This window comes from Ahaetulla prasina, chromosome 3 (genome assembly GCF_028640845.1).
Source record: "Ahaetulla prasina isolate Xishuangbanna chromosome 3, ASM2864084v1, whole genome shotgun sequence".
NCBI lineage: Eukaryota > Metazoa > Chordata > Lepidosauria > Squamata > Colubridae > Ahaetulla > Ahaetulla prasina.
Genome location: NC_080541.1, coordinates 27,309,074 through 27,336,688, shown reverse-complemented (window position 1 = coordinate 27,336,688; position 27,615 = coordinate 27,309,074). Strand labels below are relative to the sequence as shown.

The 27,615-nt window shown below is 39.8% G+C and overlaps 1 protein-coding gene across 1 annotated transcript; it reads right to left on the bottom strand.

Moving 5' to 3' along the window:
- Positions 1-27,615, bottom strand: NUDCD1 (NudC domain containing 1). The gene is made up of 10 exons (XM_058174757.1): positions 27,395-27,615; positions 23,436-23,590; positions 22,386-22,571; positions 19,875-20,058; positions 18,723-18,908; positions 17,065-17,272; positions 16,217-16,364; positions 10,959-11,084; positions 2,926-3,082; positions 1-874 (listed from the first exon to the last, which is right to left on the bottom strand). The coding sequence occupies exons 1-10, from the start codon at positions 27,510-27,512 to the stop codon at positions 582-584; spliced, it is 1,761 nt and encodes a 586-aa protein (XP_058030740.1). The 5' UTR covers positions 27,513-27,615; the 3' UTR covers positions 1-581.

Sequence of the window (27,615 nt, the reverse complement as noted above, 5' to 3'; positions counted from 1 at the left end):
TTTTCATTTTTTAAAAAAAAAAACTACTTTATTTCTCAAGTGGATGAGGATTTGCCTCCAGAAACCAGATACAATCCAACTGCAATTACCACATTTGCACATAATGAGAATTTTGAGCTTCAATTAAAAATATGCTTAAGAAAAGTGGAAGTACATATTCAGTCTGATTTGTTCAATGAGCCAATGCAAGCACTTCAGGAAAACATTTAAAGAAAATGTTAAAAAATCCAATTAAAACAAAACTAAAAATATATTTACTTAGCTGCAAACTACATTTTCAGAATGTCTTAAGTGATTCAGGAAACCAAATAGAAACAGTTACAATAAAAAGCTTTAAAGACAATTTGAAAATAATAATACATTTATTAAAAAATAAATCTTCACCTGCTTCTCTCCTAAATATACAACAAAACAATGTTGGTCATCCTTTAGGAGACAGTACACATTATATTGCACTATCTTTGCAATATAGTAGATACTGGAATTTTGTACTTTTGTGCTATGTTATGGAGTCATAACTGGAGCTCATTATGAATGCAGAAAGATCAATAATATATTATGCAGTTATTATGAGATCATGATTAATTCTCATTGCTTACTTTTATTATAAATAGAGCTTTTGTTGTGAGAACATACAATCTCTCATTTGTTGCTTGAAAACCCAAAAAAGGATCGTGTGTTTCCAGAGTTGCTACCAATTGCTTAGCAAGCTGGTCAACTTGTCTGCCTTCCTTTCGGTTGTAGAGAACAGTGGTTAGAGGGCTTGGCTGGCGATAGATGAACACTCTTCGCAGGCACTCGCAAAGGGCAGAATATGAGTGGTCTGGTGCACAAGCCATGAATTTCTTGTCCTGCTTGGATGCCTGCACATAACCTAAAACACACATAGCCAGCAAAAGCAAATAATTATTGTTTTTATCTCACAGACCAGTTGTGTGAGCTTTTGCTCTCTTGTTTAATGCAGTGTAAGATGTGTACATTTTATTTGGATTCAGCTGGATAATGTGCACAGCTTTGTATCCTCAGGACTAGATTATTCTAATACAGTAGTGTCAAACACAAGGTCCGGGGCCTAAATTTGGCCCATGGCATGCTTAGATCTGACCCACGGAGCCACCAGCGGAAACACCCTGGAAACAGCAAAGGACCAGCCCATGGTGCCTCTGCCAGCAAAAACGGAGCTTGGGAGGTCCATGGGCAGCCGAAGGAGGCTGTTGCAGCCGAAAATGGAGCTCAGGAGCTCATTTTCGCTGGCAGAGAGCTCGGGCCATCACAGGCGCCCCTGGACACGAGTGACATTGAATTGGCCATGCCCACCCCTGCCATGCCCACTCTGGCACCCCAAGGTCAAACACAACACTGATGTGGCCCTCAATGAAATTGAGTTTGACACTACTGCTCTAATAGAAAATATTTGGTGTGTTTTTGGAAACTATAAGGCCCACACAGCTATGGCAAACATGCTAAGAGGACAGCACATGCAAAATACATTAGTAGAACTTCGGTCTCGACTGGCTCTCCCGAGTTTTTTAACGCAACATTTGAACTCTATGATATGTTGCTCTCATTCTAATTCAAACATCAAATGAAAATGAGTTTCTAAAGCTTAAAGAATTATACTGTTTATCTTTGACACATCTGTCTGAGCCCTTTAATTGTGCTGCTGGGAAGATATTTCTAATTTTTCATTATACAAGCCATATTTTCTTTGGAACCAATTTACTGGAACAGATTATCACCAAAGTGTTATGTTGTATGCCATATTGCAACAGGCTAATAAGCGAGAAGGAAAATGTTGCTAGTTTTTAATCAAATTCTTACGATGAAGCCAAAACAAAAAGGGCAGATTTCTTTCTTGCTATCTGCAAATCCTCGGCATTTTAGGGTTTTGGTTTTTTTCCAAATAGCGCTTTTAAGCTTTGAAACTGTTCACTGATATACTCCTATTTTCACCTTTCCAGCTATATCAACAGAAATTAAATTTCTTCTTTTATAGACCAGACTTGTTTGTTTATTGGTGTAAATACTTCCATTTCACTCTGCAATGCATACACATCATGTAAGGGATTTTATAATAAAAGCAAAACACAATTTAAAATGACTGAAAGATGTGGGCGTCCATGCAACTGAACACAGAGGTAATACTGAAAACGTATTTTCAGAAACAGCTAATGAAACTACATACCAGAGAGAGGGTGGAATTAACATCTAAAGTTTAAGCTGCCTTTTAGAGCAGCGGTCACCAACTGGTAGTCCACGGACCACTGGTGGTCTGCGAGAAAATGTGGGTGGTCCGCAGAAAAATTATTTGCATTTTTTATATTGCACTAAATACTATTTATCTTTTTAAAAGATCCATATTAGTAGTCTGTGGGATTTAAAATTATCAATTTAGTGGTCCCTGAGGTCTGAAAAGTTGGTGACCCCTGTTTTAGAGGATGTCAGATTCTCTGGTATAAATGAGTGCACCAACCTTAGATGGCCAGGACTCTATGACTATCACAAATAACTTTTGCTGACTAGAATCTGTTCAAGTTAACTCAGCATAAAGATCTTAGAAATATCAGGTAAGTTTCTTCCGAAAGATTTCATTTAATTTAGGCTTTTATCCTCAACTGGAAATAGTCCACACTTGTAGCAGTGAACATATTTATTCTCTCCATATTCTCCCTAATATTGCAGAAGCTTTCTTCTACAAAGCTAGCCTGTAATTCTGAAAAAAAGAAAAATAGATTTGATGAGATAACACTTCAATTACTCTACTGATCTTAAGATTGCTATTTTCTGAGATAACCATTTCCAAAACTCAGCCCAAACAAATTTTAATTGGAAACTTTGCTATATGAACACAGAGGACTGAACTAAGTGGAAAAGCGCTTCAATTGTTCAATCAGAGAGCAACACTGTGTATTCCTTTTCTCTTACCTAAGGCATTGAAAGTAGAAATATGCTCCCATTTGTCTTGCTGATCTGGGCGAGGCTGCCAGAGAAGAGCATCAACATCATGGCGTAAGCAGAAGCATGGCATTTCCTTAGGATCTACCATTGCTGAGAAAAGATACTGATTGCTTCCAAGGTTTACCTGTAGGATTAAGAAAAACAATCTTCTTTATTACCAATACAAAAATTACTAACTGGCTATACAGAACACAGCAATATCAGTAAAAAAATAGTTGACCAGTTCAAATCTTTGTTTTTGCATTTTCCAGTCCAGTTCTGATCTGCTCTAAAGGATTAGGATTTGGGGATTGGAGGATTAGCGCACACTATATAAAACTGATTATATTCAGTTGTGCTCCCTGATTCAGTTTGGTATTTTTTTAATGCTAGATCTGCAGGTTCAGATCTTCATTTGGTGATGAATCTTATTGGATAAATGCAGATTAATTTATTAATTTTATAACCTTTTCCAATATAAGTAATATTCAGATGATTAACAAGTTTTTTAAAAAACTTGTAATTATTGAAAATAGTAATTATTTCACTATTACTTGCTGTGCAGTATTATACATTATTATAACAGTATTATAGCAGTATTATACAGTATTATAACAACAACAACATTATATTTCAAAAAACTTATGCCAGGAAAAACGTAATAAACTTTTTGGAAGCATCATTATGGGAATTTTATGTAGGATGTCCATATAGATTGGGGAATTCTGTGTGTTGTACTTAAACTGGAATAAAGATTGCTATTTAAAGTCTATGAACTTGGGAATGGCTGTATGTTCCTTTAGAAAGGCAGTTTTTATCTGTCTTCCCGAGACCTATAAATGGCATTAGCACCTTGTAAAAAAAGTCTGTTGCATACATGTAAATAACAATCATAATTAGGACCGTTGATATGCCAAATCATTAAGGCTGCTGTTTCCAACAGAAGCAAAAAACTATCTTTATGCCATTTTAAACACATACCTATTTTTTTCAGACATTGAATGGAATCCAAATAAATAAATCGCTCTATTTTGAATTTGGAAAAGGGTATAAGCTGGTCAAAAAGGATCCAGAGGCTACATATTCAACACAGTTCATTGTTTTTTGTAAGAAAAGCAGTGGCTTCCTTGCTGAAAACCAAGGTTCAGAATTTGTAATCAAGAACAGTTAATGTCTTAATCCAGTATCTTCTTTCCTAAAATATTTAATTTTACACTGAATTTTGTGCATTACTACAGTTGCCTAGGCATGTCAATAAATGTGCTCTGAGTAGCAAGATGCCAATTACAAACACTCTGGGAAATTTTTATCCTTGCAGTGAAGCTCTACTTCTATATGAACACCAGGAAAGTTTTTTGTACCGTAGAGGGATGTAACTTTGGTTGTAAAACTCTCAAGGGATTGAAAATGGGATCTTTTTCATGGCCTTTTCACACAAGTTGGAGTTTTGAAGCATGGTTTGTCACATCATAAAGACAGTACACCCATTAGGTACCTACTTAGCTTTGCTGAGTTCAATCGTTTCATACCAATGTTTTAAATCAAAATCAAAAGGTCCACAGGTTAGCAGAGGAGAAACCATGCTCCAGTTTTTTTTAAAATAGAAACTTTAATTAGAATTAGTTAATTTCTTGTTTTTAGCAGCTACAAAATAAACAACAGATGCTTACAGATAATATTTTACATCTTCTGAACTGCTAAATTATTTTTAGGCAATCGAAACTAGCAACATTTATTTTTATGTAAGACTGTAAGAAAGTCTTACTGGATTAGATCAGAACCAGCATTTCTCCAACATTTTGATTCTCACAGGAGCCAAATGTTTATGGGTTCTGACAAGCTGGCAGTGCAGACATCGCTCTCCCCAGCTGCTCATTGGTTAATCCTAAATTCAGATCATTTATGAACAAGATCAAAAGCAATGGGCCCAACACAGATCTGTTTTTCATCCTGCTTTCATTACTTTATCAGTAACTCAAGGCAGCAAACATATTTAACATTTCTTCCTCCTCCTGTTTTCCACCACATCAACCCACCTCAAACTCTAACTCTCTTCCACTGAGAAAAAAAAAGCCCATTTATTCCTTTGTTTTATTGACCCATGTATCAATTCCCAAAAGGACAGATCCTCTTATCCCATGACCAGCAAATCGATTCAAAAACCTTTGATGAGAAACTTTGTCAATGACTTTTTGAAAATTCAAATATAGTACCAACATTTATATGGTTCTCAACACTCTCAAAGTACTCTAAAAGTTTGGTTTGGCAGAATTGACCTGAGTACTACTCATGCTGCTTTCTTTTTGACTCTATATGCTTGAATACTATTTCCTTGTTTCTCATTTCTATCAATTTGCCAGGAATATGTTACGCTGATTGTTCTATAATTTCCTAGATGCCCTTTTTAAAATGCTGTATAGTTTGTAGTTATAATCTTATCCACATGAAATAAATGAAGAACAATGAATCTCCAGACAGAAGAGAATTTCCATGTTATCGGAATGAAAAATGCTAATGCAAATGGAAAATAATTATACTTTTAATTTTTTTTAAAAGAACAGATAAGATAGTACTATATATACATTTTATACTGACAAAATCACATTGCAATATGCAAAAGGTCAATTTACATTGCTCAATGATTAAGTGAGAAACAAACAAACAAAAAAAGCACCACTGCAACTTTTTTTCCTACCCTAGTAACAAAAGCAACTGAATAAAAGTTGTATTAAAAGTAAAAAAGAAAAGTCACCAAAGGGCCTCTGGTGGCTCAACAGACTAAGCAGTCTGTTATTAACACAGCTGCTTGCAATTACTGCAAGTTCAAGTCCCACCAGGCCCAAGGTTGACTCAGCCTTCCATCCTTTATAAGGTAGGTAAGGTAGGCCCCAGATTGTTGGGGGCAATAAAAGCTGACTTTGTATATAATATACAAATGGATGAAGATTATTGCTTAACACAGTGTAAGCCGCCCTGAGTCTTCGGAAAAGGGCGGGATATAAATTCAAATTTTTTAAAAAAAACAACATAGGCAATCACATGATGAAGCTTCTAACAATTGTGTGAGATTTGACTAACTATCACAACTAGAACTACCAATATGAAGGCAAACTGGCTTGAGAGCTAGTTTAGTATAGTGATTAAGGCACCAGGCTAGATAGAAACTGGAAGTTGTTCTCCTCTCGCCTAAGGCACAAAGCCATCTGGATGATCTTGGGCTAGTCACATTCTCTCAGCTTTAAGAAAGAGGCAATGGCAAACCTCTTCTGAAGAGCCTTGCCAAAAAAAACTGCAGAGGCTGCCCAAGCAATCTCTGACATCAGACACAGAATAACAGAGTTGGAAGGGACCTTGGAGGTCTTCTGGTCTAACCCCCTGCTTAAGCAGGAAACTCTATACCATTTCAGGCAAATACTTGTCCAATCTCTTCTTAAAACCCTCCAGTGACGGAGCACCCGTAACATCTGGAGGCAAGTGATTACCGGTAATTGATCTATCAAAAAAGTTCTCCTTAGTTTTAGGTTAGTTCTTCCTTTGTTTAGTTTCCACCCATTGCTTTTGTTTTGCCTTCAGGCGCTTTGGAGAGTAGATTGACCACTCTTTTTTGTGACAACCCCTTAGATATTGGAACATTGCTATTATGTCACCCCTAGTCAATACAACTGAACAGAAGAAAAAAAAAGACAATATGTAATCTGATGCTACATTAGTCTTGCTGTATTTACACAGTATTCTTGTCACCAAGTCTCCTGCACAAAACTTTGTTCTCACTAATGAAACTATAGCCGATGGCTTAAAAATTCATTCTTTGGGATCTTAAAAAACAAAAGCCAACAATGAAACAATGTGGTATCAACAAATACATAATTGTACTGTTTTTGTTCCAACAGACTAATATCCACAGTAACTTAAATTTAAACATTTAATTCATTAATATTCAGCTGAAAAGGTAAAAAAAAACATTTAACTTGTCTACCACATTGGACTCTGCTCCATGCCATTGGACTTTATTGCATTTGTGTAAATGCAATAGCAATATCACTTAAGACTTATACACTGCTCCATAATGCTTTACAGCATTCTCTGAACATTTTACAGGGTCAGCATATTTCTCCCAACAATCTGGGTCTTCATTTTACTGACCTCAGATGGATGAAAGGCTGAGTCAACCTCAAGCCCCATCAGGCTCAAATACCAGGCTATCGGTAGAGTTAGCCGGCAATACTACATTTTAATCACTGTGCCACCAGTAGAGTTAGAATGCAGTATTGAGTTAGAAACTCAAAAAGAAAACAACATATTAAATTAACTTTTAATGTTTATAGTAAGACTCATCCACACATACTTAAAATTAACCACGGCATCATTTTGAATTATAATGAATTAAAAAACCACTAGTATCATCACAGTGATGGTCAAGTTGCATTGGTTAGGAATTCCAAGTTATACCACCATTCTATGAAGTTCTGCATTCAAAGAGAAATAACAATATGAATAAACCTTCTCTACTTGATGCCCTATGGTTCCATTGTATCAAGGGTGAACTTTTCTTCTTCTTCTGGGAACAGCACTTCCTGCTCTGCCTTGTTTGGTGGACACAGAGAATGATTTTTCTTATCAATAGAGTGGATAAAGTTTTCAAATTAAATTTCTTTGGCATAGGAATTTGTAGAGAAAATAAGTGCCTTAAATTTTCCCCCTCCCCCAAAATAGCATCCAACATCTGAGGAAATGTTAATACTTTTTTCTCCTCAGAATAGCACAACCTGCCCTAAAAAAAAAAGGAGCTGAAAATTGTGCCCTGCTTACTCTAGGTGGATTGACTGTGTTATGCAACTCTCAAGGCTGGGAATCCTGGAGTTATAGTCTAATGTATTTGGAAAGCAGCAGGTTGAAAAGGCTAATATAGACTGAAGATCTAAGTTTCAATAAGCCTATGGATAGATTCATCTTGATTGCACCGAGGTAGAAGTTAATACTAGTTCTGCTTCTCACTTCTAAATGTCAAGTTGTGTAAGTATTAGGAATCTGAAAAGGTGAAGTTTATTTTTAATGATAGTAAGAGTAGATTACTGCACAGCAGATTTTAAGTTAGGTCGACATGACCCATTAGAATGAGCTATATTAAGCACTGGGTGGTTCATGGCTAATGAAATGTTATGGCATGACCGTCCTTCTAGCTTTAAGGGTTCAAACTGACACTAGTGAGAAGATGTTTAATTGATCAATTCTTGGTGGCCACATAAAATATGATGGTGCAGATAAATTGATGGTGCAGATAAAATGAGGAAATTCAGCTATTGATTGTTGCAGGAAAAAAGAAGAAACCAAAAGCCATGATGAGGAAAGCAAGTGGTAGTACAAATTTATGGAGATTACTGTTCTATGTGATTTGAGAGAGAGCACCTCGAATTGGAAGCTACTGTATGTTTTTATGCAGAATTATTTTAATAAATGACTAGTGGGATAAACAGGTTTGTCCATTCGATGTGTATAACTTGGCAGCTAAAATAGACTTTTTTCTTGACCAATTATATCCCATCAAGTCAGTATTATCTCTTGGAAACCACAGAGAGATTTTCCAGGATGATCCGTCTACATCCAAGGGTGCACCCATTACTACCATAATTTAATCCACCAATTAACTCCTAATCGCTGTCTTTTTATTTTACTTTCCACCTTTTCCAGTATTAAAGACTGCTAAAAAGACACGGGTCTTCACATAATATGTCCAAAATATAGTCATTTCAACCTGGTCATTTGTGCTTCAAGTGATAACTCTGGATCAATTTGTTCAATGATCCATTAGTTGTTGCTTTTGCTACCCCTAATGTTCTCAGGAACCTTTTCCACCATCAGAGTTCAGAAATGTGTCAATACTCTTTCTATCCTGCTTCTTCAAAATCCAACTGTCACTTCCATAGGATCTCATGGGAAAGCCATTGCCTGTATAATGTTGATCTTTGTAAATAATAGCATGTTATTTGATTATCTTTCCAAGGCTTTCCTTGCTACTCTACTGGTTGATAGTCTGCAGATATTTCTTTGGCTGTTTTTTTTTAGAATACTAAATACATAACTTTTTCCCCAACAATAATGGAATTGCTTTAATTTTGGGCATTAAAAGAATTCTCATTAATTCTCTTTTAATTCTCATTAAAAGAATTTGAATTACTTCATAGAAGTCAAGCCTGCATGCTCTTTAAAAGTAATACCGTAACAAGTGTACTTTTTGAATCCCAGGTATTTTTTGGCAGATAAGTATCTGCAAGGAAACAACCAAGCTCAGAGAGCATCAAAGATCCCCCATTTCAACTCTGAACTACAAATATTTTCCTATATAGCTATGAATATAAACAATGAATATGTTTATATACAATATAAGTACCAAATTTATATAATCTTTCTCATCCATCATCCAATTTCAAAGAAATAGATGCAGCTAAAAATTGTCAGCATCCCACATGAAAGGAACCATGTTTGTGTCTTTTAAATAAGTAATGAAAGGATAGTATGAACCATGCTATATCCAACTTCCATGGTTGTTAACCAGCAATTGTTTATTTCTTATCCATAAAGAAAAGCTTATATATTTCCATTGCTTATTACGTATGCTTTCTTTTTGTCATAATGAATTATCTATGTATTTTGCCCAATAATAAATAGTACCAATTTTTTTTATTAAGATGAACTGTTGTTATCATATACACCAGAGGTGTCAAACTCAAGACCCGCGGGCCAAATGCAGCCCGCGGGGTGCTTAAATCTGGCTTGCAGGGCCAGCCTGGAAATAGCAAAGGACCGGCCCTTAGTGCCTTGCAGCCAAAACAGAGCATGGGTCCCCCCACGTGAGGGCCCCCCGTGCCCCGTTTTCATCCTGGATGGCCTCCTGCTGGCCAAAACGAGGTACAGGGGAATCGCCTGTGGTCCCCCTACGCCCTGTTTTGGCCGGCAGGGTGCTGGAGGCATCCGTCCCATCTCCCCTCAGCCCCCCGGCCGGCCCGCAGAGAACTACAATGCTGATCCGGTCCTCGAAGAAATCCAGTTTGACACCCCTGATATACACTCTAACATAAAAGAAAAAAATGCACTGAGGAACATTTCCTAAGAATTGTGCTGTTTTAAGTTATAGGCAATAGGGATTGCTTTCAAAATAAATCCAATTTAGTTGGAAAACTGCCAAAGCTAACAGATAGAAAAGACCTTATTCATTTGCTTGATGTAAAGGTGTAAAGACACAGAACTTATTCTGTTTAAAATTCAGTGAGTTTCATCAGGTGGTGGAGGGCACTGTAGCAAAGATCTCTGAAGTACAATCACTATGATACTATCCAGTCTTGGAGTGGTTAGCCTATACATGAAGGAACAGGATGACTTTTTAAAAAAACCGTCAATGAATGTAAAAAGCAAAGCATGTTAGTTTCTCCGAGAATGTGCTGAATGTGACACCTGCTTATATAAATCTGTGACATAATAACGTGTTAGAGAAGAAATGTAAAATGTATTTTTTCTATTTTAAATTATCTTTATCCTCACTGGAGATGAAGGGCATGAAGTCACATGGTCACATTTTCTTTATCCTCAGTAATACAGAATGTCTGAGTCACCCTGGTTGTCCTGGGTATAATTTGTTTTTGGGAAGAGGGGGAACAGAAGAGAGCAGGAAAATTCAAAGGGTGAATGGCTCCCTTAGTGACAGCCAACAGTTTGATGTTGACAGTGGTTACTAAGGAGTAGAAAAAGGAAGATTCAGGGAAAACCAGGGAACCAGGTGGGCAAAGGGAAACTGCTACTAGAACAGGGAATGGTTGGCAATGGTTGAGGGAAGTAACTTGGGAAGAGAACACCTGCCATATTGTTTAGAAAAGACTAAAGTCACAAAAACATGATTCTATCCATTTCTGTCTGAAAGGACATCATTATGGTTGAAAACAATTAGAAGGTCCAGAAAAACCAACAGAAAAAAAAACTCTGTAAATTATCAACCATTATGGGATTTAAGAATATAATCTAATGCTTACCACATGAGTGATCTTCATGGTATGACCGTCAAATCTACATAAACTTGTACTGTCTTCAAGGAAAATGTCGCATTCTTCTAGCTCTTGAGCATTACATGGAGGATTTTCTTTGTTAGGATCTGGATTCTGAAATCAGGAATTCAGTTTAGCTTTCTATGCATTCTGTGAGCCAATGTTAATAAAATAGCAGTAAAAAAGAAGCATGTGATATAATAATAAATCTATAATACATGTATTGCATCTAGTATTTCGCTGATACCTTAAAAATGTTTAATTCCAGAATAGAGTCAATTCATAGGAACATGAGATAATTGCACCCTAAACTGAAACATTTCAGACTGCAGTTTGGGAAACAATGATTGTTTCTCATAAAAAAACCTGGAAACTGAGAATTTTGGGAGGACTATTGTGCTGGGTTTTTGTCCCTTCTTTTTATGTTTATGCATATTGAGATTTTCTTCAAGGTGTAATGATTTAATTTTATATCTACAGTCTGAAATATGTCCATCACTTTCAGCCTACCTGAAGATAACTAAACACAATATATAAAGCCAATCACTGTAGGATATTCAATAAAGTATGATTTCAAAATCATACTTTCAGGTATTCCAGGTGCGCATGCGCAAGATGGCTGCCTAACCGGGAGATCGGGACGACGACGAGTGAAGTGAAGTGGGGATGGCGACGCTCAGGCGGCCTGCCGAGCAGCCTGCGCCCCCCGGCTAGGTCTATTATCATCTGAGCAGCCGTGAGAGGGGTCTTGGGACCTTCTTGGACTCACGGCTGCCGAGACCGAAGCCGGGGAAGAGCGAGCTGCGAATGGCGGCCATTTTACTATTCGGCCGGGCGGGAGCCGAAGAAGGAAACAGCTGGGCATGGAGGAAGGACGCCGGTACCTAGGTGGCCTGCCGAGCGGTTTCGCCACAATCCGGTATGTCATCTTTCGGGCAGCCGGGGGAGAGGTCTGGGAGCCTCTCTGGACCCCCGACTGCCGGGAACGAGGCCGAGGGATGGGCGAGCTGCGGATGGCAGCCACTGGGCCACGGACGAGGCTGCGGCCTGGATTTGGCTGTTGGAGGCCGCAGCTGGGGTTTTTCCCCGCTTGCTGCTTTTTGGCATCTGACGCCTTCGGATGGTTTCTGGGCCTCCAGCTCTTCTTGACTTCCCTGACCCCCTGGACTTGGTGGAGGGTCTAGGTGAAGGGCTGTGAAAGATCCTTGTGGCCCCCACCGGAGGTGTCCTGGCCTAGCTCGGCCTGGTCAGGCCTAGCGGGCCTGCCTCTTCTCGGACTAGGAGTTGCATTACCATCTGCAACATGGGTCAGCTGCATTTGTCATCTTGCACTTTATATGGCCAGCTGGAGTTAGGGGTGATGGCCATCTTTGGGACTGTCCGGGAAGGTGACTGGAGACCGAATGGTGTATTGGGGCCCTACTCTGTAACATCTTTTGAGGAAACATCTACTTTGAAATCTCGTGACGCCATTTAACGGGGAGATGAATACCACCTCTATTAGGATGGATTTTAGGACTGAGCTTTCCGCAGAGTTACAATAACTTTTTACTATCAGATTGCATCTGCGACTTATACCAGCTTGTACCAGCTTTAAGCCAGCCACCATCTGAAGATATTTGGAAGATGGGTATCCACTTGGACTTGGCATTACATCCTGCCACCCCAGACTTTACCTTGCTACCTCACGTCGTCTTCTCTCTCCTGTTTATGCTTTTAACCTATTTATGCGATATTCTGCCTTAGAACTCTTGCGCCTGCGAGGTGCCCCGCCGCAGGAATGGCCCGCCAGATTATCAAGGGCCGGCCTCAATGACGGGTCTTGGGACCCACAGAGGTGGCATGCGAAAAAAAGAGCCTTTGGGGTTTTAGATAGGGCTTTTTAAGGGGTGGGAGGGTTAGGGCGGGCGTTGGGGTAGCCCGTCGGGAGGAGCCAGTCCTGCGCGTGCTCGTGACGGTTTTTAATAGGTTCGGAGGTTAGGGGAGATTGCCCTGTTGGTGAGGGTGGCCCGATTTTCACGGTAAGTGGGAGGGGCAGATATGGCGGAAGGGGGGGATCATATCGTTCTGGGGGGGCGCGCGCCCGATGTTTGCAAGCGGTCGCACGCCCCGATCCCTCGTCCTTTTCCCGTTCCCCGGATGGTCAAGACCCCCAGAGCCTGAGCCTGCGGCTGATGTTATGCAACGCACGGTCCGTAGTTAATAAGGCCCCCCTAATATATGACCTTATCCAGGGGGGCGCTGCGGACCTTATAGGCGTTACGGAAACCTGGCTGGGCACGGAAGGGGGTGTGCCCCTTGTGGAGATGTGCCCGCCGGGTTTCCGTGCATTCCATCAGCCGAGGGCTCAGGGTAGGGGTGGCGGGGTGGCGGTTGTGATTAGAGAGAGTCTAGAGCCGAGGGAGACCACTGTACCTCAGATTGCCGGGTGCGAATCCCTCTTTGTGAGATGGGGTCATAGGTGCCAGATGGGTTTGCTGATCACGTACCTGGCTCCTTGCTGCGTGACAGCTGCCCTGCCCGAGCTCCTGGAGGTGCTGGCCGGGGTGGCAGTTGAAACCCCCAGACTTTTAGTCATGGGGGACTTTAACTTGCCATCGTCCGGCCCGCCATCGACGGCAGCTCGGGAGTTCATGGCTTCCATGACGGCCTTGGACCTGACCCAAGTAGTTGATGGCCCTACTCACATTGGGGGTGGCACTCTGGACCTGATTTTTGTCTCTGGTCAGTGGTCGAGAGATCTGGACTTAAAGGAAATAGTCACTGAACCTTTGTCATGGTCAGATCACTCTCTCCTTCGTCTGGACTTTCTGACCGCCATTCACCACCGCAGGGAGACGGAGCCGATACGTTGGTTCCGTCCCAGGCGCCTGATGGACCCGGATGGGTTCGGACGGAGCTTGGGCCATTTCCTGAGGGTCTGGCTCACGGCTCGGCTGAGGAACTTGTTGCGGCCTGGGAACGGGCCGCGCGGGGCCTTAGACCGTGTCGTGCCTTTGCGGCCTCTGACCCGGCGCGGGTCCCAACCGGCTCCTTGGTTCTCCGAGGAGCTGAGAGGATGAAACGCCGGAGAAGACGCCTAGAGAGTTCCTGGAGGTCCAGCCGTTCAGAAGCTGATCGGACACTAGTGAAGTCCTATACTAGGACTTACCTAGTGGCATTGAGGGAAGCGAGGCGAGCTACGCCTCCTCCCTCATTGCATCGGCAGATAACCGCCCAGCCGCCCTGTTTGGTGACCCGCTCCCTCCTACACCAGGGGAGCGGGATGACCCGCTGCAGGGACGTGCTGAGGAGTTTAACGGTTATCTATACGATAAAATCGCTCAGCTTCGGGATGGTTTGGACCAAGATTGCGTGATACGGGTGAGACAGCTGAGGGTGGTCTTGGTGACATTTTATGGGATGAGTTTGACCCTGTCGCCCCGAGGACATGGACAGGTTGTTGGGGAGGCTGAATGCCACCACGTGTTTATTGGACCCGTGCCCTCCTGGCTGGTGCTGGCCACTCAGGAGGTGACACGAGGCTGGCTCCAGGCGATTACGAGCGCCTTGGTGGAGGGTGTCTTTCCGGCCGCCTTGAAAGAGGCGGTGGTGAGGCCCTCCTCAAGAAGCCTTCCTGGACCCGCTGTTTTAGGTAATTATCGTCGGTCTCCAACCCGCCGCGGCGAAGGTTGTAGAGAGTATGGTGGCATATCAGTTTCCTTGCACCTGGATGAAACTGTCTATCTAGACCTGCTCCAGTCCGGTTTCCGCCCGGTTACAGCACGGAGACGGCTTTGGTCGCGTTGGTGGATGATCTCTGGAGGGCCAGGGATAGGGGTTGTTCCTCTGCCCTGGTCCTATTAGACCTCTCAGCGGCTTTTGATACCATCGACCATGGTATCCTGCTGCGCCGGTTGGAGGGATTGGGAGTGGGGGGCACCGTTTATCGGTGGTTCTCCTCCTATCCCTCCGCCCGGCCGCAGTCGGTGTTGACAGGGGGGCAGAGGTCGGCCCCGAGGTGCCTCACTTGTGGGTGCCGCAGGGGTCGATCCTCTCGCCCCTTCTGTTCAACATCTACATGAAGCCGCTGGGTGAGATCATCAGTGGATTCGTGTGAGGTACCAGCTGTATGCGGATGACACCCAGCTGTATTTTTTCCACACCGACCACCCCAACGGCCATCAAGTGCTGTCCCGGTGTCTGGAGGCCGACGGGTCTGGATGGGGAGAAACAGGCTCAAGCTCAATCCTCCAAGACAGAGTGGCTGTGGATGCCGCATCCCGCACAGTCAGCTAACCGCGGCTGACCATCGGTGGCGAGTCATTGGCCCCGATGGAGAGGGTGCGCAACTTAGGCGCCCTCCTGGATGAACGGCTGTCTCTAGAAGATCACTTGACGGCCGCCTCCAGGAGAGCGTTCTACCAGGTTCGCCTGGTGCGCCAGTTGCGCCTTTCTGGACCGGGAGGCCCTATGCACGGTCACCACGCCTCGTGACGCCTCGCCTGGATTACTGCAACGCCTCACATGGGGCTTCCTTGAAGGGCATCCGGAGGCTGCAGTTAGTCCAGAATGCGGCTGCGCTGGTGATAGATGGAGCCCCGTGGCTCCCGTGATAACACCCATCCTGCGCAGGCTGCACTGGCTACCTGTGGCCTTCCGGTGCGCTCAAGGTTTTGGTGACCACCTTTAAAGCGCCCATGGCATAGGGCCGGGTTATCTACGGGACCGCCTACTGCGACCAGATACCTCTCACCGACCGTGCGCTCTCACAGGAGGGACTCTCAGGGTGCCGTCAGCTAGGCAGTGTCGCCTGGCGACGCCCAGGAAGGGCCTTCTGTGGGGCTCCCACCCTCTGGAACGAACTCCCCAGGACTCCGTCAACTTCCAGATCTTCGGACCTTCCGTCGCGAGCTCAAGACTCATTTATTCATCTGCGCAGGACTGGCTTAGATTTTTTAAATTTAGAGGGGTTTTAAATCGATTTTAATATTTATATTTCTATTTTTAACAATTGGTATTATTAACTATTGGCATTAGAATAAGTCTTTTAATGATTATTTTAATTTGTATATTGATGTTTTTTATATGCCTGTAAACCGCCCTGAGTCCTTTGGGAGATAGGGCGGTATATAAGTTTAAATAATAAATAAATAAATAAATAAATAAAATAAAAATCATGCAACTTACAATTTAACCATTAGATTGAAATACATTTTGGTACGTGTATTTATATATTAAAACCGCAAATTTTATCATCAGTTTACCATTTCATCAGAGGTAAGATACATCAGCTGCTCAGCTATTGTGGCACTTTGAGCTGGGTCCATAATAAATTCGCCCCGAGAGTCACCAATTATCAGTTCTGGCCATAAACGCTTCTCTTCTTCCTTCTTAATTAAAATTATCTCTAATCTGGGAAGGGATGAAATAGATAAACATTGATAAGCCATAACCAAAGGTAGAATGCAGGACTTAATATTAAATAAATTAATCTAGTCACAATGCTTTGATAGTAGTAACTGAAGGTTCTTCAAGGAAACCCAACTATGAATTCACACATATACTGTAAATGGTGCACTTTCACTGGAACAGTTTAGAATTAAATCATTCCTTAATTAATTAAATTAATTAATACATTAATTAAAGATTTAATTAATTAAATCTGTCCTTGGGCCTTATATGCCATGTGTTTGCCTCAATTTTGATAACTGACAGCATTTCCAAAACTAAAAAGAAAAGAAAAGAAAAAAATCTGCAATAGGAAAGTGAGTGGATCATGTGGATTTATAGATGACATGAAAAACTTCAGTTATAGATAAGCAATCGATTCAACATTATTTTATGAATCACACATAGGTGACTATCAACTGACAAACTCAGATGTTAAACGATATGACGTGAAATGATCTCTATATGACTGCTTTGTTGAATGCTATATACTACTGATATTCATTTCATTGTGGCAATCTACACTAAAGATACTTTAGTAATGCCACCACCTGGTTATCCCTTTCCCCCATTAAATAGAAGGTGGGTGAAAAATGGCAATAGGTTACAGATTGACATATGTAACAAATTCAACAGATCAAGCACAGAACACTAAAATAAATACCTATTTTCTTTAATTATCCATGTGGAGCTTTCATGGTCAATCAATGAAAAAAGGTCACCTTTCAGTATAGGAAACTGTGGATCTTTCAATGCTACACTAAGATGATTTGGAGAAAAGCTGACATGTATATCTTCTTTGGTAAAGTTTTCGTGGAGTCGGAAAGCAATTGTCAAATCATCTTCAGTCTGTTGCCAGTAATATAGAGGTTCTATAAGCAGGAGCACATAAGGGGAGTACATAATTAGCTAAAGGTTAAAATATTAAAGATTTGTGGAATAGCTGTTAAAAACCCAGTTATTTGTACAATAAAATGTTGCATTGCCTAGTAACCTGAAACTAGAAAACGAAAAGTAACAGCAACTCCAAAGTATATCATCTGTTATTATTTATAATCTACTAGGAAGGTACAAATAATCATTAAATATAAAGAGAATTAAAAATACACCGCAGAGATAAATAGAATAATAAGAGTTGCAAAGGGGAAGTTTAGGCTATTAGTTCAATCTACTGCACAGTGAAGAAATGCAAATTAAAGCAGCGCAGAAAAATGACCAGCTAATTAGTACTAAAACACATCCAGATGAGGTCAAACTGATGTTAATGTTAGGAAGTCTTTTCTAGCACTGAAAAGTGTAATTATATCTCTTATTAGTCATTTTTATTAGGATTAAACATATTAGTTTTCTTCCATTTTTCTTCACTTAGATTTATAGTCCCTGATCATCTTCAGTGCCCTATTTTGAAATTATTCCAATTTTTCAGGATCCATAAATCATGGAGCCCAGAACTAGAGGCAAGTGTCTAAAGAATGATCAAAAAAGAAAAGAGCAGAACAGTTACTTCCACTGATTTTGAAATTATATTTATGTTGATGTAGCCCAATGCAGGTTGAACTGTATGCAATTATCGTCCAATGAATTAAATGACAGGGCTGTTAGCCAGAGTTGCCATTTTTCCTTGACTGTTCCCATTTATAAAATCGCATCAACAATTGTATCTTATGAATCCTTGGAAAACAATATTACTGTCATTCTTAGACACTACCTGAATAGTATAATAAGATAACCCTACTACAAATATACTGTAATTTACTAAGTCATCAATATAATATACCAACTTTTTTAAAATAAAAGTATCACTTTCCCTTATTTGGCTATACAGGATAGATGAAACTATTAGCATGGAATTTTTTCTAGCAACTTTGCTAGCTAAAAAGGCAGAAGCTTTTGAATGAACAACACTACCCATCATTTATAATGTCTGAACTAGGCTATGAACTAGTATCTTCTGAGAAGTCTACTTATCTTATTCACGTAAAAGGACATAAATTGGAATATGTCATATTTCTGCATCACCATAGCTTCTTATAATCTTACAATCATACCTATTGAAGGCTTTGGCAAGTTAAATATTTAAACAGATGCCCACTGTATACAGGTAAATATACTGTATACTGGTAAATATATTGTAACTCTAACTTCTACAATTACTTCTTTTAACTGTAAAAACTGTGTGATAAACTAACATATCAAGGTTGCTTTTGATGTTCTGGGATTAGATCGCAGCATGGCTACCCAGAAGAATTTTCAAGCCTGCATGATTTTAATTATGTTTTCCATTGTAAAGCTTCCGGATAGCATGAGTTGTAGGGAGGTTACCTTTCCTGTTTGCTTCTGTTTTCTCCTTTTCATTTTCATCTTGCTTGGTCTCACCATTCTGCAAAAGAGTATAGGGCTTGTAGGAGATAACCATCAGGCCCCTGCCATCTGGTTCTAGAGCTGCATAATGAGGAACAGATTTTCCTTGAAGAACTCGGCGTTTGGAGACATCATACACTTCTTCACCTGATTTAAGAAAAAAAACTTTGAATTTCTTAATTCCTCCTATTTTTAAAGGATAAGCATTCAACAATACTTTCATACCAAAATTTGGGGCATCATCTGACAATGTCTTTAGGTTTTAATCTAGCCTTCATGAAAGGAAATCCTTGGAAAAATGCTATGTAGATATAGAAGCACAGAACACATATGTTTTCCTTATAGTCCAAGGTTAATTATGCTACTAACAATTGTTCTGGAATATCTCAAAATCCTCATTTACAGGATGGTGTGTTGAATATATTCATGGCTTTGGATTATTTGTAAAAATTGTAAAAGTGAGATAGAAATAATTTTTTAAAAAAAATTGTAAATAGTCTTGTGAAGCTTGAAGGACTCAAAGAGAGTGATCAGCCTAAAGTCACCTGGCTGGCTTTCCATTTTCTACCCTGCCTCATGCCCTGAGCTCAAGGCAGGGAACAAGGGCATACTCCTCTCATTTTTCCATATAATGAAGTAGGCTGGGCTGAGAGAAAGTGACTAGCTCAAATTCACCCAGCACATTTTCATGATTGATTTCTATTGCCAGGCTTTGCTTTAGGGAAAAGCTATTCGAAAACAGCTTTTCTCAGCTATCTCCCATGCTTGTAACATGGAGTCTGTTTCAGCTATCTGAAATTATTTCTATACATTTCTGGGAAACAGGAAGGATAGCAAAATATTTATTGAAAAGTAACTTCTTTAATTTCAGTGTGATTTACTACTACTTTTAATGCCATTCCACCTTACCATATTTTCTTTTAAGAAATATTTTCTAATAGCTCTTCCAAACCTTCGGGCTATTAGGTATTTGCAAATTTGTATTCATATTCTTTCTCCATTCCCCAAGTTAAATTTCCAGAATTCCTATAGTAAGAATGCAACAAATACGTATAGATACCCAGTGAACTTTATTTCATAAACCAGCAAAGTAAAACCAAGTGACACACTCACCCTCCTTAGAAGTATTCACAATTGTAACCCACTCCAATGAAACATGAAAGCCGCTGCCTTGTGCATCCAATTCATCCTTTTCTATTCGTAAGAGCAAGACACCAACTGAATGTGCATCTGACTGCACAAACGATAGGCTGTGGACTATAATAAAGGGAGTCTCAAACTCTTCACTGAATAGTATCTAGAGAAAGAAGGAATTTTAGTAAGTGACTGAATAATATTTTCTGAGTGCACAATCCATTCATTAGATCTAATAGAACTATCAGGCTATGTTTTTGTGATGATAACTCAGCATCTACTATTTCCAATCCACACAGTTCATCTAACAGGAAAAGAAAATACTTATTTGAAGTGTTTTAGATGTTGCTGATGGCATATGGCCATTTGCTTCCAATTTTAAGATTATTTTCCCCCATACAAATAAACAAACTATATTATTGGTCCCAGAAGTTCCATCTTTTATAACTGACTCGTCTATCCCGAGCAACCTACACATAAATCTGGAGTCTAGACAATAAGACTTATTCTGCCTGTCCATCTTTCAACACTAAAAATCTTTTGCAAAGGGGAAAATATCACCTCAGTGCTCATTCAAGCCTTTTTCTCAGGGACTGGCTTATGATGATGGATGAATCCCCTTAATTGTAGCTCTATGCTACAAACCATGAACACTAATATGCCTTGCATACATTTCCTTAATCATCCAGGAAAATGACTAAGCCACCACAGATATTGCTCTATCTATAATAGAAAGCTCCATGGGCAAGTTGGAACTTTGTTTATCTTTTCATAAACCAATTTTATGAATCAAATTCCAAGACTGAACACATGAATGAGAAAAGACCTCTCAACCTAATTTACCTCCCAGTTGCTGTGAGGAAAATAACAGGAAGCTATGGTGGATATGTTCGCCAGTTTGAGTTATTTATAAAAATAATCAAAGCAGGATACAAACAAACAAATAGATAGTAAAAGGATATCCAAAATTCTGAATTTAGTTATTGTATTCAACTCTCAGCACAATTTCTAGGAAAAAGATAATGATATTTATGGAAAATATTTATTTTTATTCTGAAACGAACATACCTTCTTTCTTCCTCCTTGGAGGAAGAAAGGGTTGGGCTGAGACAGTCACTGGCCCAAAGTCAACTAGCTGGTTTTAATGCCGAACGTGAAACTAGAACTCATAGTCTCTTGGTTTCTAGCCTGCTGCCTTAACTATTTGCTGATTTGAGGAGTAACAGAAGAATTAATAATATAAAAAACCTCCACTAAAGATTCTAAACTAGCAAAAAGCTAGATACTGTTCTGAAAATTAGTTCTTTTGCTATATAAAATCCGAGAATAGTTAATTTCTAATGTTAATTTATTTCTAATCTTTCAGAAATGGCCTAAGTGTAATTTAGAATTTCTTTACTCAGAGAATGTTAGGAAATAGGACAATCTTCAATGCTTGATAATAGCATTTGATGCTAGCTCCAGCAAGATGCAATTAAGATCAACATGATGTTCAATTAATTAACTTCTATATTAAATCATTTGCATATCTAGCACTTGGACAAAAATTATCATTCCAGAAATCAACAGAACTATGCAGAAAGGCATATTTCATAGATACTTTAGAGAAAATGTATTTTTTTCTGGGAACTATAAGCCTTTATAGCTGTTGTCTTTATTTTCATAGTTTCCGTATTTCTGAACATTAATGGTTAGATCTTCTTATAACTAGCAGTAATGTTTTATAAACATTTTTCTATTTAATGATATGATGCATTTAATATTTTGCAAGAAATAGTTGTTGACTCACAATAATAATTTCCATTATAAATCATGATGGTGATAAGTCAGGGCACCTACGTGACCAAACCTGACTTTTTTGCAATAGTTGCTAAGCAAACATTATAGTTGTTAGTGAACACCATGTTCATTAATCAATGAATCAATGTATTTCTACTGCCATTTTTTGCTGGAAACCAGCAAAAAAAAAAAAAAAAGGATAGTCACATGAGTAACCACAACTGTAACTAGCTGCAACAATGGTTATCAAGCATCCAAAATATGGTTATGTGATTGCGTGGTGTGCAGCCATCAGAACTCCAGGTTGTAAATAGCTTTTGGGGGTCTGTTGAAGCTTCGAACGGTCAGTAAGTGGCTGGTTATTTAACAAGGACTTAACAAGGACTTTAACAATTTTTAATTTAAGGACAGTGTTTTTTTGCACATTGTCTAGAACTGTTTTGTGTGCGCCTCAGGCATTTGTAAAATTATAATATATAAATGACAATAATAATTAGGTTTCCTGAGGTTAGCAGTCTTTAATGAAGAAACAAGGAGGAAAACACTTATCTTACAATTCGAAACATATGAAAGCCAATATTTTTATACTGAAGCAAGTGAGCAGTAGAAAGAGGGTAATCTTAACCAAGCATCTTGAACCATTTGAGAAAGGAGATAACATTTAAAATATAGTTAATGCTTCTCAACAAAAGGCAAATTCTTAGGACTTACTTCCCATTTTTCACAAGTACCATCATCCCGCTTGCCAGTTTGAATAAGATATAGTCTTCCTGTTCCATCTGAAAGGGTAACCCAGGTGGAAGATGTGAAATGTAGTGATGCACAAAGACGATTATCACAAGCTGTTAAGTCTGCAGGAAGCCTGAATACTTCTCTTGGTTTTTTTAAGGCAGTGTCCTGCAAAGCAAGAAAAAAAGAATATGTTTAAACTCAAAAAAGCAAAGAATAAACAATCATAATAGCATAGCTAAGGTTTTCATTGACTCTGGTAATGGTCTTTGGTCTATACACCCTCCAAATAAGCAGAACCAAAGTTAGAAATAATAGGAAGTCAGAAGAAAACATAATCTCCTTATTAGAAAAGCAATATATACTGAACAAGAATGTATGGCGATTGATCCAGAAGTTCTCTGATTAAGTTCACTGATTCTTTGGCTCGGACAGGGTTAGTATTCTTCTGAAAGAATTGGAAAGTAGGATAAAAGTCAAAATCTGCGAGTATTTTTGGACTTAAGTTTCCTAGCATATTAATACATAGTTAGTATGGTTAGTACCCCCCATTTCCTATTACATCAATTAGAACCACTTCTGGAATGAGATGTATGGAATACTGATACATATAATTTTTAATGTTCACCTGCACAGTCTCTCATATCTTTTCATATTTAAATTAAAAAAACAGCGCATAAATAGCTTTAACTGAAGAAACATTACACATTACAAACTACAGCTTTTTTGACAAATATCCAGATCATCCATAATTACCTATTAACAGAGAGAAGACTATTCATTTTGTATCTTGCTTTGAATACTTTATTTGGCCAGGTGTGATTAGACATGCAAATTGTCTCTGGAGCTCAGGGAATTAAGTTTAAATTTCCCCCTCCCTGAATACTGAAATTTGAGAGATAGGAATGTGAAAAACAGTATTTTTGCTGGAAATTACACATGTAGCTCTTGGACATATACTTGCAAGAAAATTTACCCAGTTTGCTGCTACCGCCATGGATATCTAGCATATTTATTTTATAATGAACTTACCAAAGTAACACTTAAATTCATGACTCTTCCAAGCTGATCAACGTAATAAACATTATCTTGGTACCAGGAATCCAGATGTAGGTAATTATACATGCCAAATGCACGCATGTGTTCCAAGGTGTACTGATCATCTCTCAGTTTGACTTCTGCTACAGCTGAAGGTGAAACAAACAGGAAAATTATGATATTGCATAACCACTTAGGAAATGAACTTACAGTATTGAACTCATGGGTCTTGTTCAAAACATAATTTTCTCATTATATATTTAAAATAAGGGTACTGTAGGTTTTGCCCAAGATACCTCAAAAGTAAATACACAGAAACCAGGCTGATAAGTAAAATTTAGTATTAGAGTGCCATCTACTGTCTCTGACTTTTCTTTAAATACTTAGGCAAGTTTTAGAAGGCATTTTTTTCTTAATAGCTTTCATAGCTTCTATTTCCTTGGCATTTAAAAACACAAAGAAAGAAAAATTAAGTTGTGACAGCAACTTTAATCTACAAATCTACCACACCTATTTTCTTATACCAGGACCACAAATCTCTTCGGAAACAAAACAGACTAATATTATGAATAGATACAGCAAGCGAAATAGAAATAACTCAATTTTCAATAGTGGAATTTTGGATTATCAAGTAACAGAATACTGAAAAGCTGTCTAATCATCACATTTTTGTAACCTATTCATAGCTATATTAAAAGCATTATTATTTTCCCATGTTCAACTAGTTTGCCATTACATCTTAGGGATCTCCCACAGTATTTGTCCTGCTGATCCTATCTGGCAAGGTTGATAGGCTCCAGGATCTTCCAATTAAATAATATATTTCTGGATATTTGTGCGTTCTTTGTAGCAGTGCCTGCCCTCTGAAATGAGGTTTCCTCCAAGATTTGAACAGGTACCAAGGTAGAGCCTTGGTAGGCATTACAGCAGTTACATAGTATACAAGCTTCTGTCTCACAATCATTCATAATTCTACAGTGTTACTATACAGTAACATTATCTAAGATTAACCTTTGCTTAAATCACCTTAAATCATCACCATCAAATCTTAGTTTATAAATACAATTATAACAATAAAATATCAGAGAACAATCAAGTTCCTAATATAATTCACTTGACTTCTTATTGATTCCTTTTGACTTAAGATCTTTCTTTCAAGTAGAGAAAGAATGTACATTAAAATCTACCTTTAATGAATTAGCCCAGATTAAATTTACAGGCATAATGAAAAAATATTTCTTTGAAACTATTCAGAAGAAATATACAACCAAACTATACATTTGAAACCAAAGTATATGTATTGAACAATTAAGGATAGAAACTCATATATGTGAACACCTATATTTTCATGCTGATTTATTATATAATGTATTTTTAGATCGCTTTATTCTATATTGTATTTATATTGTGTTTTAACGGTATTTTAAATGTCTATACCTACTGCCAATAAGTTAAAAATGAATATGCATTTTTATGTAAGGTACTGAAATTATCCTTCCTAATCTTGAATAACTAAGGTGGGTACTCCAAATATTTCAGCTCATCGATCCCCTCATGAATTTTCAGATTGTTCACCTGAAACATTTATTATCTGAAATTAATTTAATAAATACTTTATCCTTAATAGTACTACAAAGAATGATTTTGCTCTTTTGGATAGTCTCATGACTCTCATCGACCTTTATTTATTTATTTATTAGATTTCTAGACCGCCCTTCTCCCGAAGGACTCAGGGCGGTGTACAGCCTTATTTAAAACACATAGGTACACAATACAAATCCCAAATTTAAAATACATTTAAAATGAAATATTTAACCGGCCAATTTAAAACTAAAACGGTCAAAAGACCGATATAAAACCCTAGAATATAAAATTATAAATAGATTAATACAATTAAAATTAACTTAAAATTAAGTTAAACTAAAATATTAAATTAAAATAATATTTAGGCTAGTCCCGCCCGATTGAATAGCAGTCTTCAGTTCCCGCTTGAAGGTACGGAGGTCGGGAAGTTGGCGTAACCCTGGAGGTAACTCATTCCATAGGGTTGGTGCTGCCACAGAGAAGGCGCTCCCCCTGGGGGTCACCAGCCGGCACTGTTTGGCTGATGGTACCCGGAGCAGGCCCGCTCTGTGGGAGCGCACAGGTCATTGAGAGGCTATCGGTGGCAGAAGGCGGTCTCATAAATAGCCCGGTCCTAAGCCATGGAGCGCTTTAAAGGTGAGCACTAGCACCTTGAATTGCACCCGGAAGGCTACCGGCAGCCAGTGCAGGCCGCGCAGGATAGGTGTTATATGGGAGCAACGTGATGCTCCCACAATTACCCGCGCAGCCGCATTCTGGACTAGTGGAGCCTCCCGGTGCTCTTCAAGGGGAGCCCCATGTAGAGAGCATTGCAATAGTCCAGGCGAGAGGTAATGAGGGCGTGAGTGACCGTGCGTAAGGAGTCCCGGTCAAGAAAGGGGCGCAACTGGTGCATCAGGCGAACCTGATAGAATGCTCCCCTGGCGACGGCCGTCAAATGTTCTTCTAAAGACAGCCAATCGGCCAGGAGAACGCCCAAGTTGCGCACCCTTCCCCTGGGGGTCAGAACTTCACCCCCCCCAGTCAGCGAAGGCGTAAGCTGACTGTACCGGGACGCCGGAACCCACAGCCACTCTGTCTTGGTAGGGTTGAGTTGGAACCTGTTCCTCCCCATCCAGATAGGGACTTTGGGGTCCCTATTTATTTCTTTGGGGAAGAATTTATTTATTTCTTTGGGGAACCCTGATCTAAGCAGACTACAAACTGATGTTTTTAGAACTTGGATGAGAGACCAACAGGAAATCTGAGAGCTGCGGGAGTTTGGGAAGTGAAAAAAAATACCCCAGCCATTTTTTTAAGGATGCCAAGAAAACTACAAGAGTTTGTTTTTGGTTTTGTGGTTAAGGCTCCAGGCTAGAAAATAGGAGACCAGAAAGCCGACTAGGTGCTCTTGGACTGGTCATTTTCTCTCAGCCCAACTCCCCTTATAGGGTTGTTGTTGTTGTTGTTGTGGAAATTAGGAGGAGGAAGGTGTGTTGGATATCTTCACCGCCTTGGAATTATTTGTACAAATAAATAACTAAACAAATAAATGGGAAATAAATAGATGCAACTCCATGAAGAACCAGAAGTCAAATTTGGCTCAAAGGAATATAATAGTCGATAGTTGCTTGAAAGTTGCGAGATGGGAGGCATATGGAAGGAAGGAAGGAAGGAATGGATGGATGGATGCACCTCCATGAAGCCACCAGAAGTCAAATTTGGCAAAAAGGAATATAATAGTCAGTAGTTGCTTGACAGTTGTGAGATGGGAGGCATATTGAATGAAGGAAGGGATGAATGAATGAATGCATCTCCATGAAGCCACCAGAAATCAAATTTGGCTCAAAGGAATGAGAAACTAATAGGCAACAGTTGCTTTACAGCGAGATGGCAGTCAGATAAATTTAATCAATCAATAAATCACAAGAAAATAAAACAAATAACATAAACAGAGCCGGTGCTGTAACAAAACGAGATCTAAAAGTCATCCAATTAGCTTCGGGATCCGGCGGCTCCCACCGAGCTGCTGTTTTCTTCCTTCCTCAAACTCAACAGCAGAACACTAATTTTTATTTACATTTTTATTTTTTTACATTTTATATTTATAAGCCTGGGCATATCCTCGGCTTTTCCTGCTCCGTTTTGCCTGACTCCATCCTCCCCGGCTGATCGCCTTGTAAGCCCTGTCCCTGCCCAGGCAGCCTCCCGGGGGACTGGACTAGAAGACCTTCAAGGTCCCTTCCACCAGCTCTATTCTATTCTATCCTATTCCCTTCAGGGCCGCAAATCCGGGAAGCCGAGACACGAGGGTTTCCCCCACCCCGCTCCAGCCCAATTCAGCCTACTCTTCCCCGTAGACCAAACCCGGGCGCCACGCCGGCACTCACGCGAGTCCAGCCCCACTTGGTAGCAGGCCAGCGGCTCCAACGAAAGCTTGTAGCCCTCGAACCTGGGGTCGAGCAGCAGCCGCTTGACGCGCAACGAACAGTTCGCCGCCGTCTCCATGCCTCAGGCCTCGGCCTCAGCCGCCGCAGCTGAGGAGAACAGGCTTCCGGCGCGGCCCTCCAAGCCTTTTCGGTCGCCTCAGCGCTGAGGCCTTTGCAGCCGC

Excerpts from the sequence above, each read along its gene's own strand:
- NUDCD1 (XM_058174757.1), bottom strand. The coding sequence starts at position 27,512 with ATGGAGACGGCGGCGAACTGTTCGTTGCGCGTCAAGCGGCTGCTGCTC. Across the intron at positions 23,591-27,394 it reads CCAAGTGGGGCTGGACTCGC|CTGTAGCAGAAGTCAAACTG; the intron begins GTGAGTGCCGGC and ends TTTCACCTTCAG. Across the intron at positions 11,085-16,216 it reads ATCTTACCTCTGATGAAATG|AATCCAGATCCTAACAAAGA; the intron begins GTAAACTGATGA and ends TCCTGATTTCAG.